At 40.9% G+C, this 22462-nt stretch overlaps 1 protein-coding gene and 1 long non-coding RNA gene across 2 annotated transcripts; one reads left to right on the top strand and one right to left on the bottom strand.

Moving 5' to 3' along the window:
* Positions 1-705: 705 nt before the first annotated feature.
* Positions 706-17385, top strand: LOC130290449 (myosin-4-like). The gene is made up of 39 exons (XM_056538094.1): positions 706-909; positions 1636-1779; positions 1923-2079; positions 2157-2184; positions 2269-2383; positions 2506-2598; positions 2681-2744; positions 2824-2922; positions 3044-3147; positions 5102-5240; positions 5449-5567; positions 5661-5810; positions 7056-7226; positions 7781-8087; positions 8171-8244; positions 8329-8416; positions 8500-8617; positions 8996-9119; positions 9204-9340; positions 9428-9683; positions 9765-10007; positions 10093-10269; positions 11580-11725; positions 11826-11916; positions 12001-12390; positions 12479-12605; positions 12739-12857; positions 13138-13334; positions 13418-13601; positions 13705-13870; positions 13993-14117; positions 14707-15015; positions 15175-15378; positions 15453-15578; positions 15669-15839; positions 15937-16041; positions 16768-16863; positions 16969-17103; positions 17276-17385. The coding sequence occupies exons 1-39, from the start codon at positions 706-708 to the stop codon at positions 17291-17293; spliced, it is 5820 nt and encodes a 1939-aa protein (XP_056394069.1). The 3' UTR covers positions 17294-17385.
* Positions 9141-21916, bottom strand: LOC130290456 (uncharacterized). Its single transcript, XR_008847609.1, has 3 exons — positions 21830-21916; positions 16758-16861; positions 9141-9302 (listed from the first exon to the last, which is right to left on the bottom strand). It is a non-coding gene; the product is annotated as an uncharacterized LOC130290456 (long non-coding RNA).
* Between the last annotated feature and the right edge of the window lie 546 nt (positions 21917-22462).

Here is a 22462-nt window from a genome sequence, read left to right as displayed (position 1 = left end):
GTGTACCAGTTATTGAAATATCTCCAGCCGTACGGAAGTTATGTGGGAACATACATTTCCCATTGATTTGCATGGGACTTTAAACAAAAACCCCGACCCTCACAAATGGGGGTAGTTAAGGGTTAAATTAACTATCCTATATTTTAAGTGGACATATAAGTAACATGTGACCAAGTATTATCGAAATATCTCAAGCCGTTTGGAAGTTATGCTGTAACATATATTTCCCATTGACTTGTATGGGACTTTAAACATAAACCCCGCCCCTGGCAAATCGGGGTGAGTAAGGGTTTAATCACCTATCCTATGTTTGTTGTTGACATATAAGTAACATGTGGCCAAGTTTCATGTTAATATCTTTAGCCGTTTGGACGTGATGCTGGAACATACACACATACATACATACATACATACACACGTTGAGTTTTATATATATAGATAGATAACATAGACAGTCATACAGTCAGGAGGCAAAAATAAAATAGTATGTACTGTGAACAAGCTTTCAAACCAATGCAAAGAAAATACTATTTGACTCAGCTCAAAGACCTGGAAAATTTCAGGATGTAAAATAAGGTGTGTGTATATATATATATATATATATATATATATATATATATATATATATATAATTTTTTATTTTTTTTTAAGAAATTCTACTTTTAGAGTAATATATTTTTAACTTTCATACCAAAGGCTTCAGCCATGTCGGGAGATAATGAAATGTCGGTTTTCGGGCCAGCTGCCCCCTTCCTAAGGAAACCAGAAAAAGAAAGATTGGAGGCTCAGAACAAACCATTTGATGCCAAGAACACTTGCTTTGTGGACGATCCCAAAGAGCTGTATGTGAAAGGTCTGATCACCGCCCGAGAAGGTGGTAAAGTGACTGTGAAGACCGACGATGGAACGGTAAAAATACAATTATTAATTTATTACATAAAAAAATGTTTTCTACTACTAAAGACTTTCTCCAGCGGAAAATAAAGAAACTGTTTTAGGTAAATATATGGACAATCTGCTTTCTTTTTTTATTATTACCTTGAAATACATGGTCTGAAAAAGAAACAAAGTCTATCCCTAATTATTTTGGGAAGAAAAGGCGAAAATGAGACCCTCCATTAACCCCTTAAGGACGAAGCCCATTTGGACCTTAAGGACGCAGACAATTTTATTTTTACGTTTTCATTTTTTCCTCCTCGCCTTCAAAAAGTCATAACTCTTTTATATTTTCATCCACAGACTAGTATGAGGGCTTTTAGTTTTGCGCGACCAGTTGTCCGTTGTAATGCCATCACTCACTTGCGGGCGATCCGATCATCCATTCAAAGTACCGCGATGCTGCAGATGCTGTGATCTGTATTGATCACGGCATCCGAGTAGTTAATGGCGGACATTTGGCGTTCGTGGATGTCCGCCATTACGGGTGGGTCCCTTGCTCGCGGTTATGCATAGGACATAAATGTACGTCCTGGTGTGGTAAGTACCACCTCACCCGGACGTCCATTTACGCCCTTCGTCGTTAAGGTGTTAAGTGGATGGTAAACTATTGGAAGATGAATATATATATGTATTATGAAATAATTCACTTACTTTGATTAAACCTTCCAACTAAACAAAGCGTCTTTTTCTCTTCAGACCTTGACTGTTAAAGACAGCCAGGTTTACCCTCAGAACCCTCCCAAGTATGATAAAATTGAAGACATGGCGATGATGACCCATCTAAATGAGGCGTCTGTTCTGTATAACCTCAAAGAGCGTTATGCAGCCTGGATGATCTATGTAAGTTTTATGTTGTTAGTATTACACAGTGTCCGCAATATGAACAGGAATAATTTATCCTAGAGTGGAGTCTTAGATTAAATTATTTAAGGTATGAAACAGAAAACCTATTTAGAACGATTACCATTATTGTGTAATTTCAGACCTACTCCGGCCTTTTCTGCGCCACTGTAAATCCCTACAAGTGGCTGCCGGTGTATAACCCTGAAGTGGTTGAGGGCTACAGAGGAAAAAAGCGTCAAGAAGCCCCACCACACATCTTCTCCATCTCGGATAACGCCTATCAGTTCATGTTAATAGGTAATTTTCATTTTCTACTTTACCGACTTTTATCTGAATTGTTCACATGTTTACTTTCCATACTTTGCAAATTTCAGACCGTGATAACCAGTCTATCCTGATTACGTAAGTAAAAAAATTATTATATCCCAAAGAAAATATTCCCATTCCTTGTTAGCATGTTTCACTGACATTTTCCCCTGTAACCAGCGGAGAATCTGGTGCTGGAAAGACTGTGAACACCAAGCGTGTCATCCAATACTTTGCAACAATTGCAGCTGTTGGGGATTCAGGAAAGAAAAAGGAGTCAAGCAACAACATGCAGGTGAACATATAAGTTGGATCTATGTACTGTTCTTGACTATACAGACTAATGTGAACCCTGAAACATAGTGATCAGTAACTAAACAGATAAAACCCGACTCATATATTCCTTCACATTATCAGGGAACACTGGAAGATCAAATCATCCAGGCTAATCCTCTGCTGGAAGCCTTCGGTAATGCCAAAACTGTGAGAAATGACAACTCCTCTCGTTTTGTAAGTATAACAATCTTAACAGTTTCTTATGCAACTTACAACAGTGTGTATCCTAATGAAGATGCCATGTCGCAATCCTTAGGGTAAATTCATCAGAATTCACTTTGGAACTACAGGAAAACTGTCTTCCGCTGATATTGAGACGTGTAAGTTTTAGAATTTTATTTTAGTCCTTAAGTATTTGTCTTCTTCCCACCAATGACCTGTAACATTACTCTTCTACAGACCTACTGGAAAAGTCCAGAGTTACATTCCAGCTTTCAGCTGAAAGGAGCTACCACATCTTCTACCAGATGCTGACAAACAAGAAGCCGGGACTGATCGGTAACTTTTTCTTTTTTCCCATGTTACGGAGCCAAGACTTGTTTTACAGATGTATAGATTTATGGATGGTGTCTAATAGTATCAATCCATACAAAGTTTAAAGTATTCTTTTTTTCTCTAGAAATGCTTCTCCTTACTACAAATCCATTTGACTACCCCTTTTGCAGCCAAGGTGAGGTTACTGTGAAGAGTATTGATGATGAAGAGGAGCTGATGGCCACAGACGTAAGTCATGTTCTAAGAACCTTCTTGTATTATCAGAAGTACTGCAATGTAGAATGCCTTTGGAAAGTTTTCAGACACTAACTTTTTTTTACATTTTACTATTTTGCGGTCTTGAGCTAAAAAGAAAAAAAATCAAGTTTTTCACCATTATTCTGCATTGCAATACCCCAGATATTCAGACCGATTGCTATGATACTTGAAAATTAGCTGTGGCCCCTCACATTTCTCTTGATTACCTTTTAGATATTTCAGCACCTTCATTGGAGTCATTTGTGGCAAATTCAGCTGATTGCACATAGATTTGAAAAGTTACAGCCCTGTCTATACAAGATCTCACAAATGCATTAGTGAAAATCATGAGATAGGGAGTAAAGTACTGCCTGTAGAGCTCAAATAAAGGATTGTGACGAGGCACAAAAAGGGAGAAAAGGGGACAAAAATTTCTGCTGCACTGAAAGTTCTATCCCCACAATAAAACATGACAGGGGCAGTATCACGTCTGGAGGAAACCAGGCATTGCCCATACCATCCCTACAGTAAAGCATGGTGGGGGCAGTATCATGTCTGGAGGAAACCAGGCACTGCCCATCACCTGCCCAATACCATCCCTACAGTGAAGCATGGTGGGGGCAGCATCATGTCTGGAGGAAACCAGACACTGCCTATCAACTGCCCAATACCTTCCCTACAGTGATCATGGTGAGGGCAGCATCATGTCTGGAGGAAACCAGGCACTGCCCACCACCTGCCCAATACCATCCCTACAGTGATCATGGTGAGGGCAGCATCATGTCTGGAGGAAACCAGGCACTGCCCATCACCTACCCAATACCATCCCTACAGTGATCATGGGGAGGGCAACATCATGTCTGGAGGAAACCAGGTACTGCCCATTACCTGCCCAATACCATCCCTACAGTGATCATGGTGAGGGCAGCATCATGTCTGGAGGAAACCAGGCACTGCCCATCACCTACCCAATACCATCCCTACAGTGATCATGGGGAGGGCAACATCATGTCTGGAGGAAACCAGGTACTGCCCATTACCTGCCCAATACCATCCCTACAGTGATTATGGTGGGGGCAGCATCATGTTTGGAGGAAACCAGGCACTGCCCTTCACCTGCCAAATACCATCCCTACAGTGATCATGGTGAAGGCAGCATCATGTCTGGAGGTAACTAGGCACTGCCCATCAACTGCCTAATACCATCACTACAGTGAAGCATTGTGGGAGTAGCATGATGTCTGGAGGAAACCACGCACTGCCCATCACCTGCCCAATAAAATCACTACAGTGAAGCATTGTGATAAGCATCATGCTGTGGTGTGGGTTTTCAGTGGCTGAGACAAGGAGACAAAATGAATGGAGCAAATACAGAGATATTCTTCCAACAAGACTATGGGGAATTCTATAAAAACCTGTGCAGAAGAAAAATAAGCAGTTGCCCATAGCAGCCAATCAGATTGCTTCCTAAAAGGCCTCTGAAAAATAAAATAAGCAATCTCATTGGTTGCGTTGGGCAGCTGCTCCACTTTTCCTTTGCACAGGTTTGAATAAATCTCCCCCAATGACCCTAAGCACACAGTTTAGCAACAGCTCTGTGAATATCCCTGAGTGGCCCAGCCAGAGCCCAAACCGTATGGAACATTTCTGAGGAGACCTGAAAATGGCTTCCACCACAGTGCCCATCTAACCTAACAGCGCTTTAGAGCATATGCAGAAGAGAATGGCAGAAAATACCCAAATCCAAGTGTGTAAACCTTGTGGCCTCATACCAAAGAAGAATAGAGGCCGTAATTATTGCCTCAGTCCTGAGTAAAGGATATAAATACTTATGTCAATGCCAGATTTCAGTTTTTCCTTTTCAATAAATTAACAAATACATTGTATATTATTTGCTGAAATATAAACTAATATTAACACATACATACTGTTCTCACATGTGCAGACTGCCATTGACATCCTGGGGTTCTCACCAGATGAAAAGGTTGGTATCTACAAGATGACTGGAACAGTCATGCACCATGGGAACTTGAAATTCAAGCAAAAACAAAGAGAGGAGCAGGCTGAGCCTGATGGCACTGAAGGTGATTTACCATTTTTTCTTATTATCTCTTTACATTATTCCTCCTTAGTATGTACAGTTGTGCAAAAAAAATTGCATATCCTTGGAGAATTGGTAATATATGAGAGACATGAGTGAGCAGACAAAACACAAACAACAGAATGGCACAACCATAAAACAAAACACTGTTGCACTTCTCAGAATAAATAAGCCTTGTCTTTATATTGTAGTTGCTGATAAAATTGGCTACTTGATGGGTCTGAACTCTGCGGATCTTCTAAAGTCTTTGTGCTACCCAAGAGTCAAAGTCGGCAATGAATATGTCACCAAAGGACAAACCGTTCAACAGGTAAAGCTATAACATGGGTTCTGTATTTCTTGCTGGCAAATCTATTGATACCAAAAAAGTTAAGAACTTTATATTTATATTTTGTTTCTGTAGGTTTACAATGCTATTGGTGCTCTCAGCAAGTCTGTTTATGAGAAACTGTTTTTGTGGATGGTCACCCGTATCAACCAGCAGCTGGACACTAAGCTGCCTAGACAGCACTTTATTGGTGTCCTGGATATTGCTGGATTTGAGATATTTGATGTGAGTGAAAGTATAACTAGATTAGAGATTGCTGTTGGTCTGTTCTTCTGTGATTCCTATCAGGGCCGGGCTTAGGTGTTCAGGCACCCTGTGCGAGCTAACCTTGTGCCCCCCCCCCCCCCCCCCCCCCGCCCTATTACCCCATAAACATACACAAAGAGGGAAAAAATCTTTGTAACAAATATTTTCACCAGTCCCCCTTAACCAGACTCAGACTCCCCATTTCACCAGTCCCATGTTCTTATTACTCAGCCCCCTGTCACTCATAATCAGACCATTTCCCCCCCCTTCACCCCTTAATCAGACCCTCCCCCCTTCACCAGTCCCCCTTAATCAGACTTAGGTTGGCAATATAAGTCCCCCACATTAGGTTGGCAGTACAGTTCCCCCACATTAGGTGTGCAGTACAGTTCCCCCACATTAGGTTGGCAGTACAGTTCCCCCACATTAGGTGCAGTACAGTTCCCCCACATTAGGGGCAGTATAGTTTCCCCCACATTTGGTGCAGTATAGTTCCCCCACATTAGGTGCAGTATAGCTCCACACATTAGGTGCAGTATAGTTCCCCACATTAGGTGCAGTATAGTTCCCCACATTAGGTGCAGTATAGTTCCCCCACATTAGGTGAAGTATAGTTCCCCCACATTAGGTGCAGTATAGTTCTCCACATTAGGTGCAGTACAGTTCCCCTACAGACATACAGCCTTCAGCCATATACAGTGTATGGCTGGCGGCTGTATGCCTACTGCCCCACTTCAGTGTTCGGACCACCGCTCCTCCGGTCCGGGGACCCAGGGGACCAGGGTCACGATCTTCTGCTATGGCCTATGGGCCATAGCAGTAGGTCCCAGGACCGGGGAGCGGAGGTCGGAACACTGAAGATGACATGCCGCTGGTGACTTACCATGCACGCGCATCCTCCTCGATGCGCCGCTCTGCTTTTCTCCAATGGGAACACGCACGGGACATCAGTGATGTCCCTGCGTGCACTACCTTCAGGTGGCCCCTGCGTTTTTAAAGTTAACGCGGGGGGTGCCGCAGAGAGGTAACCGCCCTGATATCCTTGTGTCCTGAAAAGATTTTTCGGGACACAGGGATGTCCAGAATGTGACGGGGGCTGCGAGCTGTGTCAGCCTCCCGGCGCTCCTGTTGCTATGGCGTCCTGTGCGGCCGCACAGCTCACACACCCCAAAGGCCGGCCCTGATGCCTATTTTGTAAACTCTCGTCCTCATTGACTTTTCTAGTACAACAGTCTTGAGCAGCTCTGCATTAACTTCACCAATGAGAAGCTGCAGCAGTTCTTCAATCATCACATGTTTGTCCTGGAACAAGAAGAATACAAGAAGGAAGGAATCGATTGGGAATTCATTGATTTTGGTATGGATCTGGCTGCTTGCATTGAGCTCATTGAGAAGGTTGGTACTAGTTTTATCAATTTATTGCTCATAAGTATAAGAAATCTTAAAAAGATTTAAAGGGGTACTCCAGTGGAAAACATTTTTTTTTTTTTATCAACTGGTGCCAGAAAGGTAAACAGATTTGTAAATTACTTCTATTTAAAAATCTTAATCCTTCCAGTACTTATCAGCTGCTGTATAATACAGAGGAAGTTCTTTTCCTTTTTGAATTTTCTGTCTGTCATCGGTGTTCTCTGCTGACACCTCTGTCCATGTCTGGAACTGTCCAGAGCAGGAACAATTCCCCATAGCAAACCTCTCCTGCTCTAGACAGTTCCTGACATGAACAGAGGTGTCAGCAGAGAGCACCATGGACAGACAGAAAAGAAATTAACAAAGAAATAACCCTCCTCTGTATTATACAGCAGCTGATAAGTACTGGAAGTATTAAGATTTTTGAATAGAAGTAGTTTACAAATCTGTTTAACTTTCTGGCACCAGTTGATATAAAAAAAATGTTTTCCACCGGAGTACCCCTTTAACACCGCTAATGTATTGCATTCTGCTTTTAGCCAATGGGAATCTTCTCAATTCTGGAGGAAGAGTGTATGTTCCCTAAGGCTTCTGACGCTTCCTTTAAGAACAAGCTCTATGACCAGCACCTTGGCAAGTGCAAGAACTTTGAGAAGCCCAAACCTGGTAAAGGGAAGGCAGAAGCTCACTTCTCCTTGGTGCATTATGCTGGGACTGTGGATTATAATGTCACTGGCTGGCTGGAGAAGAACAAGGACCCACTGAATGAAACCGTTGTTGGCCTCTACCAGAAATCTTCAGTGAAACTTCTATCCTTCCTCTACTCCAGCTATTCCGCAACTGATGGTTAGTGTTATACAGACAATGTAATCGTCCTTTTTTCCATAATTATTGGAGCAGTTGTTTAGAATTCACACATTTTTCCACAGCTGCTGAAGCCAGTGGTGGAAAAGGAAAGAAAAAGAAGGGATCGTCTTTCCAGACTGTCTCTGCACTGTTCAGAGTAAGAACGCCATGTTGGTCCTGCAATATTTGGTTGCTTCCACTGAATTGCATGTTTTTATATTGCACATATTTCATTCCACAGGAAAATCTCAACAAGCTTATGACTAACCTAAAAAGCACTCACCCTCACTTTGTGCGTTGTCTGATTCCTAATGAGACCAAAACTCCAGGTAAAATCAAAGCTACTAAATACTGAAATACTCTTTGCGTGCTTATGATTTTGTTGATTAAGATAATATGGCTCATCCTGCAGGTATCATGGATAATCATCTGATCATTCATCAGTTGAGATGTAACGGTGTGCTGGAGGGAATCAGAATCTGCAGGAAGGGATTCCCCAGCAGGATCCTTTATGCTGACTTTAAACAGCGGTAATTATTTGGCCAAGTCCATTTCTTGTAGAAGGGTTGTCCCATATAGACAAACTCCACTTACAGTGACTGCCCAGTTATCAACTGATCACCACAGGTACTGATTCTGTAACTTCAGTGATCTACCGTTATCACTGAGGGATGCTCTTTTTTTTGCCACTGAAAATGCAACTTTAGATGGTGCCCATTGACATGAATTACCAACCATGTAATAGTTAAATGCGTTGAGGATGGCTGCAGTAAAGGTTTCCAAGAGTGAGGGTCCAGGTGGTACAACACTTTCAAATATACATTGGAACTCAATCTGATATAAAAGTATATGAAACTCATATCTTTGTACTGAAACTAACAGCAATATCTATCTATGGGTCTTCTTAGTTACAGAGTCCTCAATGCCAGTGCAATCCCAGAAGGGCAATTTATTGACAGCAAAAAGGCCTCTGAGAAACTCCTTGGCTCTATTGATGTGGATCATACCCAGTACAGATTTGGACACACTAAGGTAAAGACATACTTTTTATTATACAGCTAGAAAGCATTTTACTTGTGTTTTGGAACAGAGATTATAAGGTTTATGTTCCTTTAGGTTTTCTTCAAAGCCGGTCTCCTGGGTACTCTGGAAGAAATGAGGGATGAAAGGTTGACACACCTTATCACTCGTACTCAGGCTTTGTGTAGAGGATTCCTGATGAGAGTTGAATTCAAGAAAATGATTGAGAGAAGGTAATTACTGTTAAAACTTGGATTTCAATATACAATATAAAAAAATTTGGAAAACTGTTTATCTTATCCAACACATTTTGCTCATAGGGATTCATTGTTTGTCATCCAGTACAATATTCGTTCATTTATGAATGTTAAGCACTGGCCATGGATGAAGCTGTACTTTAAGATCAAACCTCTTCTGAGGAGCGCTGAGACTGAAAAGGAGATGTCCAACATGAAGGAAGAGTTTGAGAAGACCAAGGAAGCCCTTGCTAAGGCAGAAGCAAGGAGGAAAGAACTTGAAGAAAAAATGGTTACTATAGTGCAAGAAAAGAATGAATTACTGTTGCAAGTCCAATCCGTAAGATCATACAATAGACAAGCTAACAACTTTATGACATAATTAATGCAAGTGATGTAATTGCTTTATTTTTATGATAAGGAAGGGGAAAGTTTGTGTGATGCAGAAGAGAGATGTGAAGGACTCATAAAAAACAAAATCAATCTGGAAGCCAAAATCAAGGAACTTTCAGAAAGACTTGAAGACGAGGAGGAAAGTAATGCAGAACTGACGGCCAAGAAGAGGAAACTGGAAGATGAGTGCTCGGAGCTGAAGAAAGACATTGATGACTTGGAGCTTACATTGGCCAAAGTTGAGAAGGAGAAGCATGCTACTGAAAACAAGGTAATGGATTTACTAGGCTTTCAAAACAATGTCATTTAATTACAAGGAATATTATTTCAAACAATTATTGATACCGTATATTTAGGTTAAAAACCTTACTGAAGAGTTGTCAGCATTGGATGAGAGCATTTCCAAGGTTACCAAAGAGAAGAAAGCTCTTCAGGAGGCTCACCAGCAAACTCTGGATGACCTGCAGGCTGAGGAGGACAAAGTCAGCACTCTGACCAAAGCCAAAATTAAACTGGAACAACAAGTAGATGATGTGAGTGCCCTTACCTGTAATCTGTAAACTGCAGGGGCGAGCCTAGAATTTTTACTGGGGGGAAGGGGATGCAAATATTACAAAATGCCCTATACAAAAAAAGATATTACTAATGATACCACAACATAATGCCTAAATAAAACTTCAATGACAATCTTTTTTCGTTCACTGCTCTGCAGAATCTACCATACAAACATTTTAGAATCCTCACTTTTCCAGCACCCTCCTCACCTTTTCCCCAGTCTCAATACAAACTTCCCATCTATAGTGCCCCAAATGGTAATAATGTCCCATTTGAGCCTCCCCACACTCAATGTCCCCCTTTATACCACCACATTGTAAAAGTGCAAAATATAATAGCGCACCCACAATAATCGTGCTTCCTTTTGTGCTCCCTACATAGAGGTTATACCGCCTTTGTTACCCCTTACAGTTCTAGTCTTCTCTTCTACCCCCAAATAGTAGGTAGCTATAACTCCATAGGTGTAACTCTCATATTACCTAGGCATGTGGATCTCTCATATTAGGTAGGCAGACATCTAATGTTAGGTACATAGCCACAGTATATCAGATAAGTAGAAAAATCACTTAAATTAAATATATAGGTAGGTAGATCCCTCATATTTGATAGGTAGTTAGGCCCCCTATATTAGGGTGGTAGACTTCCTATATCAGGTAAATAGACCATTCATGTTAGGTAGGTACACTCATTATATTATGTAAGTTGGACCCCATATTAGGTAGGTAGTTGAACTCTCAGAACAGGTAGGTAGGTAGCTAGACCCCATAATAAATAGGTAGGTAGTTGGGTCATCTCGATTGGATATGTAAGTACACCCCTTCCCCCTCTGCAACAAATATAAATAAAAACTTACTCAGCTGTGGCTTCCACACAGCCATGCTTTTCAGCTTGGTCCACCACTCTGAGGTGGCACCTCTCTGCATATGCCTGAATAAGGATACCCTAAGCTGCTCCCAGCCTCCTATAGGTAGCAGGCCTAAAGGTGCCAGCAGCCTATACTAGTAAATGATGGGGCAAAGTTATGTCTCTTGCACTACTGCGCTTTTTCTAATGCACTTGTGTTCCGCATATGCAGTTGAAAAAGGCACTTGTCTGGGCAGTTGTGCCTTCTGAGAGAGTGCCTACCCTTGCCTATGGATAGACAAGATAAAATGAACAAAATGTCTTTAGCACTTCTCAGGGGGGTATCAAGACAAATTGGACCTCTCTCCCATAGGTGCACCACTAGTGGAATGTAGTATAATAAATCTTATCATCATCACATGATAATAACTATGTATTGAATCAGCTGGAAGGATCATTGGAACAAGAGAAGAAACTTCGTCTTGACTTTGAAAGAGCCAAGAGGAAGCTTGAAGGAGACTTAAAGCTGTCTCAAGAAACAGTGATGGATTCTGAAAATGAAAAACAACAAGCTGAAGAAAGGCTTAAGAAGTTAGTATATTTGTAATATTAGTTAGTATATCTGTTCATGTTCACCAGGAATTCTCTTTTATGATGAATTTACTGACCATTATCTAATTTATGAATACAGGAAGGACTTTGAGAACAGCCAATTGCAAGGAAGGGTTGAAGATGAGCAGTCCCTGGGATCTCAGCTGCAGAAAAAGATCAAGGAGCTGCAGGTATAGGAATGGAATGGGAGATTAGTAACATGGCTTCCAGAAATCTGTCAGACTGTATGTAAATAATTTATGGTTTAATACAAGGCTCGTATTGAAGAAGTGGAAGAAGAGATCGAAGCTGAGCGTGCTGCTCGTGCCAAGGTTGAAAAACAAAGGTCCGACCTCTCTAGAGAACTTGAGGAGATCAGTGAAAGGTTTGAAGAAGCTGGAGGAGCAACCTCAGCTCAGATTGAGTTGAACAAGAAGCGTGAGGCAGAGTTCCAGAAGGTGAGACGTGACCTGGAAGAGTCCACACTTCAGCATGAAGCCACCGCCGCTGCCCTGCGTAAGAAGCATGCCGACAGTGCTGCTGAACTTGGGGAACAAATTGATAATCTCCAGAGAGTTAAACAGAAGCTGGAGAAAGAGAAGAGCGAGCTTAAAATGGAAGTTGATGACCTTGCCAGCAACCTGGAGAATGTCTCTAAATCTAAGGTACAAAAATCGATCTTTACAAAGGAAGTATTTTTTGCTGTCAACAACACTAACTAATTTGTGCAAATATTGTCTTTTTCCCTTAAAGACCAACCTTGAGAAACTGAGCCATGTTCTAGAGGATCAGCTCAGTGAAATTAAGGTGAAAGATGATGAACAACAGCGTCTTATTAATGACCTCACAGCTCAAAGAGCACGTTTCCAGACAGAAAATGGTATATATAAGCCTTGAACTATTAATATTGGGAAGTTAATATGTAGAATTTTTCACTTTGATTTTCTTTTGGTGTTCTGGTAAAAGGCTCCAATTTGTTCTCTGGTTACACTATTGCTGTTATTTCACATTAGGTGAACTATCCCGTCAACTAGAGGAAAAAGAATCTCTGATTTCTCATCTCACGAAAGGAAAACAAGGATTCACACAGCAGATGGAAGAACTGAAGAGGCAGCTGGAGGAGGAAACCAAGGTAAGCAATGTAAAAATTTGGATGTACAGTCTACGAAATCTTATTGTCTACATTTTAAGCCTAAACCTATTTCTGTTCCTAAACATTTAATCTAATTTTATGTATATGGATGACTTGTATGTGTTTATTTAACTTTGATCTATGCAGATAACTAACATGTAAAAAAAAAACTTATTTTTATGTATTTCAAACTATAATGCAGATTAACAAACAAGCAAAAAAAAGAATATATTATAATAATAATAATAATAATAAAAAAACATATACGTAACATCAATAGGCAAAGAGCGCTCTGGCTCATGCTCTGCAGTCATCTCGCCATGACTGTGACCTCCTCCGTGAACAATATGAGGAGGAACAAGAGGCTAAAGCTGAGCTGCAAAGATCTATGTCCAAAGCCAATGGTGAAGTGGCCCAATGGAGAACGAAATATGAAACTGATGCCATTCAGCGCACAGAGGAACTGGAAGAGGCCAAGTATGATTTGATATGATAGTTTACATGGATAACACAATAGGTGTGTCTCTAGGGTTATTCACCTGTTAACTACTCACTTATAGGAAGAAGCTTGCACAGCGTCTTCAGGAAGCTGAGGAGCAAGTAGAGGCTGTAAACTCCAAATGTGCCTCCCTGGAAAAGACCAAACAGAGGCTGCATGCTGAAATTGAGGACCTTATGGTTGATGTTGAGAGGGCAAATAGCGCAGCTTCTGCACTTGATAAGAAACAGAGGAACTTTGAGAAGGTAAAATCTGTGTTTAAAGGTACCATGCTCAATGAAAAACAAACAACCCCAGTTCACTTTTGGCATAGAATGAGATTACAATTGCATGGTTACATTTGTGCAGGTCCTTGTTGAATGGAAACAGAAGTATGAAGAGGGTCAGGCTGAGTTGGAATCATCTCTGAAAGAAGCCCGAAGTCTGAGCACAGAGATCTTTAAGCTGAAAAATGCCTATGAGGAAGCTTTAGAACAAGTTGAGACCTTGAAACGTGAAAACAAGAACTTGCAGCGTTAGTATTTTACATTGCATTTCTGCAAATAAGTATCACTCTTTATTAGTACCCATTCAGTACATATAAGCCATCTTCAAGGTCCATATTGATGGAATGAGCATTTGCCTTTTTTATTGCAGAGGAGATATCAGATCTGACTGAACAGATTGGTGAATCCAGCAAGTCCATCAATGAGTTAGAGAAATCCAGAAAGCAAGTGGAACAGGAGAAGGGAGATCTGCAAGCTGCACTGGAAGAGGCTGAGGTGCAAAAAACGTGGCAACAGTATTTAAATGTGTTTAAGATCTTGTTCACATGGACAAATACAATGAGGAATTTGACAGAGAAACCATACTGCATATCTGCACTGTTTTATCTTTAAAAAAACATCTCCCACTTGTTTCATTGGGAGACATGATACCACATATTACTTCAGCTCAACAGTTGGGCCAGGAGTGAGGAGAGCCAGGGTGTGGGAGCTGGACACCTTCCAGAGCAGCAGGGAGGCTTTCAGGAGAGATGAAAAGTAATAAGGCAGTAAAGGAGCCCCGGAGGAGGAGGGACTGCATGTTGGTGGGGTACAGGGGGGGCACAAACTGTAGGCTCAGCAGAGGCCTATGCTTCTCACAGAAACTGGGTACAGTGGATGTCAAAGCTGCCACTCTGAAGGGCTACCATACTGCAGGGTGCAGGGGCAGCAGAAAGTGGGAAAGGCCAAACTGACAATCCACATTAAAATCAGCACAAAAATCTGCACACAAAATTCTGGGCTGATTTTGTGGTGGTATTTTCACCTGTGTGAACAAGGCCTGAGAAATCAGAAAGACAATAATATGCTTGTTATGTCCCTAAAGGGAACTCTGGAACATGGAGAAACAAAGGTCCTCCGCATCCAGCTTGAGCTGAACCAGGTGAAATCTGAGGTAGACAGGAAAATTGCAGAGAAAGATGAAGAAATTGAACAGTACAAGAGAAACAGCCAGAGAATTATTGACACCATGCAGAGCACATTAGATGCAGAGATCAGGAGCAGAAACGATGCTCTGAGACTGAAGAAGAAGATGGAAGGAGACCTGAATGAGATGGAAATTCAGCTGAGCCATGCCAATCGGCAGTCAGCCGAGGCACAGAAACAGCTCAGAAATGTGCAAGCACAACTGAAGGTAATGCCGTAGGTGCCAATGAAATTATACATCACTGCTGTATGAGTGCAACTTTTTTTGAAACTTTTTTTAACTGTTTAAAAACCAAGGAGACATTGTCAGGCTAATCATACCATTCTTATACTAAATCTTCATTTCTTAACTCTATTTAACCTAAAGGATGCCCAGCTTCAGCTTGATGATGCTCTCAGAAGCCAGGAAGACCTAAAAGAACAAGTGGCAGCTGTGGAACGTAGGAATAACCTGCAACAGGCTGAGATTGAGGAGATTCGTTCTGCTCTAGAGCAAACAGAAAGGTCCCGTAGGGTGGCAGAGCAGGAACTTCTGGATGCAAGTGAACGCCTTCAGCTTTTTAATTCTCAGGTAAGACCTTCAACCAAGTTCATGTTCCCGGGGGAAATATAAAGAACTATAAAATGTATTCTTCTTTTCCTTAGAATGCAAGCCTTATCAACACCAAGAAGAAGTTAGAAAGTGATGTCAGTCAACTACAGAATGAAGTTGAGGAAGCAGTCCAAGAAGCCCGAAATGCGGAAGAAAGAGCCAAGAAGGCAATTACTGATGTATGAATGAAATGCTTTTTAAATAAATTCTCCAATATATGACATATTAGAGTCATATAAGAATGTTGATGTTCATATGTCTGTCTATAGGCTGCAATAATGGCAGAGGAGCTGAAGAAGGAGCAAGACACTAGTACCCACTTAGAGAGAATGAAGAAGAATCTTGACCAGACAGTGAAGGATCTTCAGCATCGACTGGATGAAGCCGAACAGCTGGCACTGAAAGGCGGCAAGAAACAGATCCAGAAACTTGAGGCCAGGGTAAGGGATGCATGCTATATTTGCTTTTATCTCAGAACAGAATACAAGAAAAACTGGGTTTTTTAAAAATATTTTATTTAAATGACACTTTACACAGGTCCGTGAATTAGAAAATGAGCTGGACAATGAACAGAAGCGTGGTACTGAAGCCATGAAGGGAGTCCGCAAATATGAAAGAAGAGTTAAGGAGCTTACTTACCAGGTAAAATTATGTTTCAGCTTTATGAGTTTTATAAAGTATTTTTTGCCTCCAATAATATCAATACTTAAAGGGGTACTTCTGTGGAAAACTATTTTTTTTAAATCAACTGGTGGAAGAAAGTTAAACAGATTTGTAAATGACTTCTATTTAAAAATCTTAATCCTTCCAGTACTTATCAGCTGCTGTATGCTACACAGGAAGTTCTTTTATTTTTGAATTTATTTTCTGTCTGACCACAGTGCTCTCTGCTGACACCTTGTTGGGAACTGTCCAGAGCAGGATAGGTTTGCCATGAGGATTAGCTCCTGTTCTGGACAGTTCCTGATATGGACAGATGTGTCAGCAGAAAGCACTGTGGTCAGAGAGAAAAGAAATTCAAAAAGAAAAGAACTTCCTGTGGAGCATATAGCAGCTGATAAGTACTGGAAGGATTAAGATTTTTATATAGAATTAAGTTACAAATCTGTTTAACTTTCTGGAAACCAGTTGATTTTAAAAACATTGTTTTCCACTGGAGTACCCCTTTAACAATTTTGATAAATATTGTAACTGATTTAAAAACTGTTGATTTTATTGGACAACTTAGTGGCTATAAAATCACATAAATTGTACATTGTAGTATGTATTGTAATTGTAATTGGCATTGTTTCATTAAATATTTGAATTAGGATTTATTTAAAAAAAATTATTCTAATAATATTAATATGAAGTTTTACTTTTTTGTAGACTGAAGAGGACAAGAAAAATATTTTGAGACTTCAGGATCTGGTAGACAAGTTGCAGCTGAAGGTCAAGGCTTACAAGAGACAGACTGAGGAATCTGTAAGTTCAAATAAAGGCATCAATAATAATTTTTAGATATGGAAATGGGAGTTAACTGTATAGATGTCATTTAGCATTAAGACTTGTCTTATTAACTTCTTTTAGGAGGAACAGGCCAATGTCCATCTCTCCCGCTTCAGAAAGGTCCAGCATGAGTTGACAGAAGCTGGAGAAAGAGCTGATATTGCTGAGTCCCAAGTGAACAAACTCAGGACAAAGAGTCGCGAACTTGGTGGCAAGGTACGGGACATTACAAACATAATAAAGAAAAAAAAATATTGATAAAAATGTAACAAATTATACAAGTACATTAATATTTGTGTAACCTAACCGTTACATTATAAAGAAGTATTTGCCAAATCTGAACATTAGCTATTTTAATAAGTTTTTTTTTTTTTTTTTGCCTTTGCAGAAAGATGGTGAAATATAAAGACCGCTCAACAGGAGAAGATTGGGAAATTGCAAAATGTAAATTTCTTTTCTCTTCACAATTAATTTGCCTTTATCAATAAAGCATTTCATTTCAATAATGTAATATTTGTTTGGGTTTATTACTTATACATACTTTTGCCTCTAAGGTCATGTTCCCACATGGGAGATTTGTCAGGTTGCGCTTTGTATGAATTTCTGCAAACTCCATTCAGTTTTATGGAATCCAAACTTATTTGCGACAAATCAGCCATGTGAACTTAAAGGGGTATGCTGCCCACCAAAGGACCGGAGATGTGAAGTCGTGCCACGTCCACTTGGGATGTCATTCCACACCCCCTCCATTCATGTCTATTGGAGGGGGCGTGGCGGGATAGGGGGTAAGACGTCTGTGGGCGGAGCACCCCTTTAAGTTTACAGGTTTTACTAGTAATACTTGATACTGATTTGATTAAACCTGTCCTCCTCATACTCTAAGTGTCATGTATGGGCAGGGAAAAGATGAAGTCCTGCACTCGCCCACAACCTCTTTCCCTTCCTGTTCCATATCCGCCCTAACTGACGGATCCACAACCACGAAGATGGTCCCTGCCTATCTACGTACCGGGACTTCAGAGTCAAAATAACAAACTACAAAAATACTCAGTCAGGGGATTGTCAGGAATACCAAAAGGAAATTGCACACTTAACAATACAGAGGGAGACAAAACAAACCAACAGATGAGGGAAAAAGAAGGTGAGGTAGTAAAGGGGAGGGAAGAAGGAGAAACAAACTCGGATAACTAGATTAGCCAGATAAATCAGGGGGAGACATGAGGGTCCTTTTATAAGTAGGGCACAAATCTGTTTAACTTTCTGGCACCAGTTGATTTTAAAGAAATAGTTTTCCACTGGAGTACCCCTTTAACACTGTCCTTTAGACATAAACCACAGAAATGGCTTCTGTGATCCTATAACCCTGTGTGACCAGGAATACTTGGATTTGAGATAAGGGCTTATAGGACCTGCGGTCAACCATGGCTGATATTTCATCCACTTTCACCTCTCTCTAGAGACTCATAAAAAGGTAGAAACTGTTCTGTGAGTCACATTCTAGTAGAAGTCTTCTTTTCACCTTCCTTGAAACCAGACTTCCACAAATCTGTTTGTTGTAGATGCGTTTAGTTGCATGTAAAATAGGGACTTTGGGCACAATTCCTTTGGACGGTTGTGTTACTGGGGTTGTCATCTAGCCCAGACCCATCTAAGATCTCAAAACAAAAGGGTCATCCGACATGAAGGTCCTAAGATTAAATTTTTCTTGTTTTATTAAAGATTTCAGAAAAGATACAGGATAGACATAAGAGCAAAGTTTGGTAAGCACCTTTGTGCTTAGTCTGCTCGTATGTCTATATTGTACCTTATCTGGAATCTTCAGTAAAGCAAGACAATTTTATCTTTCCACCTTCATGCTGACCAACCCTTATGTTCTGTGCTCATGATTGAAGCCGAGGGTGTTGCCAGAAGGCCCTCTGTACAGGTGGATTAAGTGGAAAAGAGGTAAGTGGTCACTCTGCATGGTTTCACCTGGGAAATCTTACCACAATAATCCCCTAAAGGGCCAGGGATCACTATTAAATCAATTACCAAAACCCAGGGCACAAAGCATGGGGCACAAGATCCCTTTAGGGACAACCCTTTTAAAATGTAACTTTTATTATATATAACTTAAAAAATTTCAATGTATCTTATGTGATAATGATTAAAACTTGAGTGTCACAGAGCCAGTCTCTACATATAAATGGGGATACACCCCTAGTTATCAGTTAGTGGGGAACTGCATTTTCCCCTATATCTGGTAACTGTGACACATATTAAAATCACCGAATCTGCCCCCCTCTACTAGTTTCGGTGCCTAAACACCGTCCTCAGGAGGATATATGGGCAAACATCTGGGAGATCTGCACAAAACCAGGACTTCTGCTGAGGCTATGCACACTACCTTTAATTTCACAGACAAATTCTCGGTTGTAAAGCATTTTTAAATTTTTGTTTATTTGGGGCCATAAACATCACAAAATAAGGACCACATTATGTGCCACAATGGAACTGTATTTTACTACGTAAACACAAATAAAAAGGGCCTAAAACTTAATGGTATGTTCATAACAACAGCCGTAAAATTAACGTGTAAGCATGAGGGTCATTTTCCCCTTAAGCTCAATAGGAAAATGTCCATAAATATTTTGTCTAAAAATTTACTTCCAAACACTAAAAACCGCAAAAAAAAAATGTCTCAAAAACATATCAGGTTTTTTTGTGTGCACATTGTGTTGTGTGACAAATTAATTTAAAATTTTACAGCTGAAACAAATATGGCTGTAAAATTTGTGTAAATGAAGGGACAGTTTTCCATTGAGTTTAGTAGAACTGAATGGTCTACTAGGAGGCCATTTTGGGTGTGTTTCTAAACAACTGTTAAATGTTACATTTAAAAAAACATTTAGTTCAGCTTTCCGGTGCTCCAGTGGGCTGGAAAAGGTGGATACAGTCCTAGGAAAGAGTCTCCTAGGACTGTATCCACCTTTTCCAGCCCACGGGAGCACCTGAAAGCTGAACTAATTTATGCAGGAAAAGTCATCAACTGCCAAGCCGAGAAGTTTGTGACGAATCGAATTTACTGTAAGTTCGCTCATCTCTACTGTCAATATTAATTTCTGTATGTGTATGCCTTTTAGTCGATTATACAGTACATATATGGGGGGGCTTTATCAAAACCTGTCCAGTGGAAAAGTTGCTGTGTTGCCCATAGCAACCAATCAGATTGTTCCTTTCCTTTTTCAGAGGTCTTTTAAAAAAAAAAATGAAAGAAGCAATCTGATTGGTTGCTATGGGAAAATCCACAACTTTTCCTCTGGACCAGTTTTGATAAATTTCCCCCTTAGTGCCCACATCACTTAGACAATGGAAGTATATAAAGGGGTACTCCACTGCTCAGCGTTTGGAATAAACTGTTCCAAACGCTGGAGCCGGCGCCGGGAGCTCATGATGTCTTGCCCCGCCCCCTCATGACATCACACCCCACCACCTCAATGCAAGTCCATGGGAGGGGGCGTGACAGCCGTCACGCCCCCTCCCATAGACTTGCATTGAGGGGGCGGGGTGTGACATCATGAGGGGCAAGGCCATGATGTCACGAGCTCCCGGCGCCAGCGTTCGGAACAGTTTGTTCAAAACGCTGAGCAGCGGAGTACCCCTTAAATTGTAATAATATAAAGATAAGCGGCAGTACAGAGTGAATAACATTCCCTTCAGCTGCCAGCTGTGACCTTCTGTTCCATTCAGAGTCCTGGGAACGCAGATATAAATACTTGACATAGAAAGAATTGTATGAGATTAAAATGTACGGCAAAACATTTATATACATATTACACATAATAAACTGGATAAAATTAGTGCATAAGAAGCAGCTACATAGCTGGGATGCGCTAGGTTTATGGGACTTTTCAAGGTTCATAATAAAATCTATACTATTCACTTTTGGATCCAATCCCAGTTTAGGAATTAAAAGAAATGTAATTCACACAGGATAGATTGGCTGAGGATTTTGTGCCAGAAAAGTCCAAAGCCGCATTTGCTACATGATCAGTGGAAGAGGTATTAAAGGGGTACTCCGGTGAAATCCTTTTTTCTTTTAAATCAACTGGTGGCAGAAAGTTAAACATTTTTTGTAAATTACTTCTATTAAAAAATCTTAATCCTTCCTGTACTTATTAGCTGATGAATACTACAGAGGAAATTCTTTTCTTTTTGGAATGCTCTCTGATGACATCACGAGCACAGTTCTCTCTGCTGACGTTATTATAATAATAATGCTTTATTTATTTATTTTCACAAGGCAGTGTCGGGTTTGTCGTTTTTTCCTGGCGCATGCAGAGTGGAGTGTAGTGTTCTTCGTGGGTTTTAACTCCCTACAAGTATTTTTGAAAATATTTTACTAATGTTTTCCTACGTCTTGCACGTCTTACATTCGTTTTTTTTTTACAACTGCTCTGATCTGTCGGGTTTTTTCAGGGCTCAAATCGACCACATTTTCTGTGGAAACCTTAGTAAATATGTTGTGATTTTTTGCCCCTTTTCTGTGACCACGCCCCCTTTCCCCTGCAGCCATGCCCCTTTTTTCCTGGTTTTCTAAGTAAAATGAGGAGTTGGTCGGGTTTTCACTTTTTGGCACAAATTCTGGCGCAGACACAATTTGTGACGCAATGCGCAAACAGGTCGCACACTAGCGCAGACTGGCGCAGACACCGTGTCAAAAGAAAAGCTTTTAGATTAGAAAATGCGGGCCATTGTGGAATGCTGGGAAAGGTCAGACCAGAGAAAAAATAAAATACTCGCACTACAGCACTTCCGGGGGTGGGTCCTGTGCATAAAAATGGGACACAGTGGGGCATGGAGGTAATGGAAGCAGATTACATAGTATTAAAGGAGATCTGTCATCAATGTCACCTGCACTAAGACAGGTGGTGCAGGTGACACTAATGACAACGGTACTTACCTTGCACCTTTCCATGCTGTCATTCTCTGGCAATCCTCTTTGGTATCTTCCGCTCCAGGCACAACTTGGAGCATAGGCGGAGCTTAGTGATGTCACCGCTGCTGTTTGCAAACAGCAGCCGTGATGTCACTAAGCTCCTCCCATGTTCCATGTCGGACCCGAAGCTGAAGATACCAAAAAGGATTGCCAGAGAACTACAGCACGGTATGGGACAAGGTAAGTACCATTGTCAACAGTGTCACCTGCACTACCTGTCTGTACCGACCGGTTAGTGCAAGTGACACTGATGACAGATCTCCTTTAAAACTTGGCATCATGGGCTCAAAGGCTGATGGAAGAAAAAATGCCTTTATCAAATCTTATCCACATGCTGAAGAAAATTTCAGCATCGAATATTCCATACTGTTGTTGAGATGGTCTGCTATGTGAGGCTATATTCACACTAAGATTTCTTCATACAGCTGGCGGATTCGGCTGAGAAATTTCAAAACTGTCCGCTGCCGTATCCCCGTTGGACCCGCAACGCATCTCAATGCATCTCAGAGTCAGATAGTAACTCCAGTCGGCTTATTTTTGCACTGCATATGGTTTTGATGTTGGACTGAAAACTGTGGTATGTCGCGGTTTTAAATC

This window comes from Hyla sarda, chromosome 9 (assembly GCF_029499605.1).
Source record: "Hyla sarda isolate aHylSar1 chromosome 9, aHylSar1.hap1, whole genome shotgun sequence".
NCBI lineage: Eukaryota > Metazoa > Chordata > Amphibia > Anura > Hylidae > Hyla > Hyla sarda.
This window is presented reverse-complemented; position numbering and strand designations above follow the sequence as displayed.

Excerpts from the sequence above, each read along its gene's own strand:
- LOC130290449 (XM_056538094.1), top strand. The coding sequence starts at position 706 with ATGTCGGGAGATAATGAAATGTCGGTTTTCGGGCCAGCTGCCCCCTTC. Across the intron at positions 2,384-2,505 it reads AGTCAAGCAACAACATGCAG|GGAACACTGGAAGATCAAAT; the intron begins GTGAACATATAA and ends TCACATTATCAG. Across the intron at positions 11,726-11,825 it reads GCTGAAGAAAGGCTTAAGAA|GAAGGACTTTGAGAACAGCC; the intron begins GTTAGTATATTT and ends TTATGAATACAG.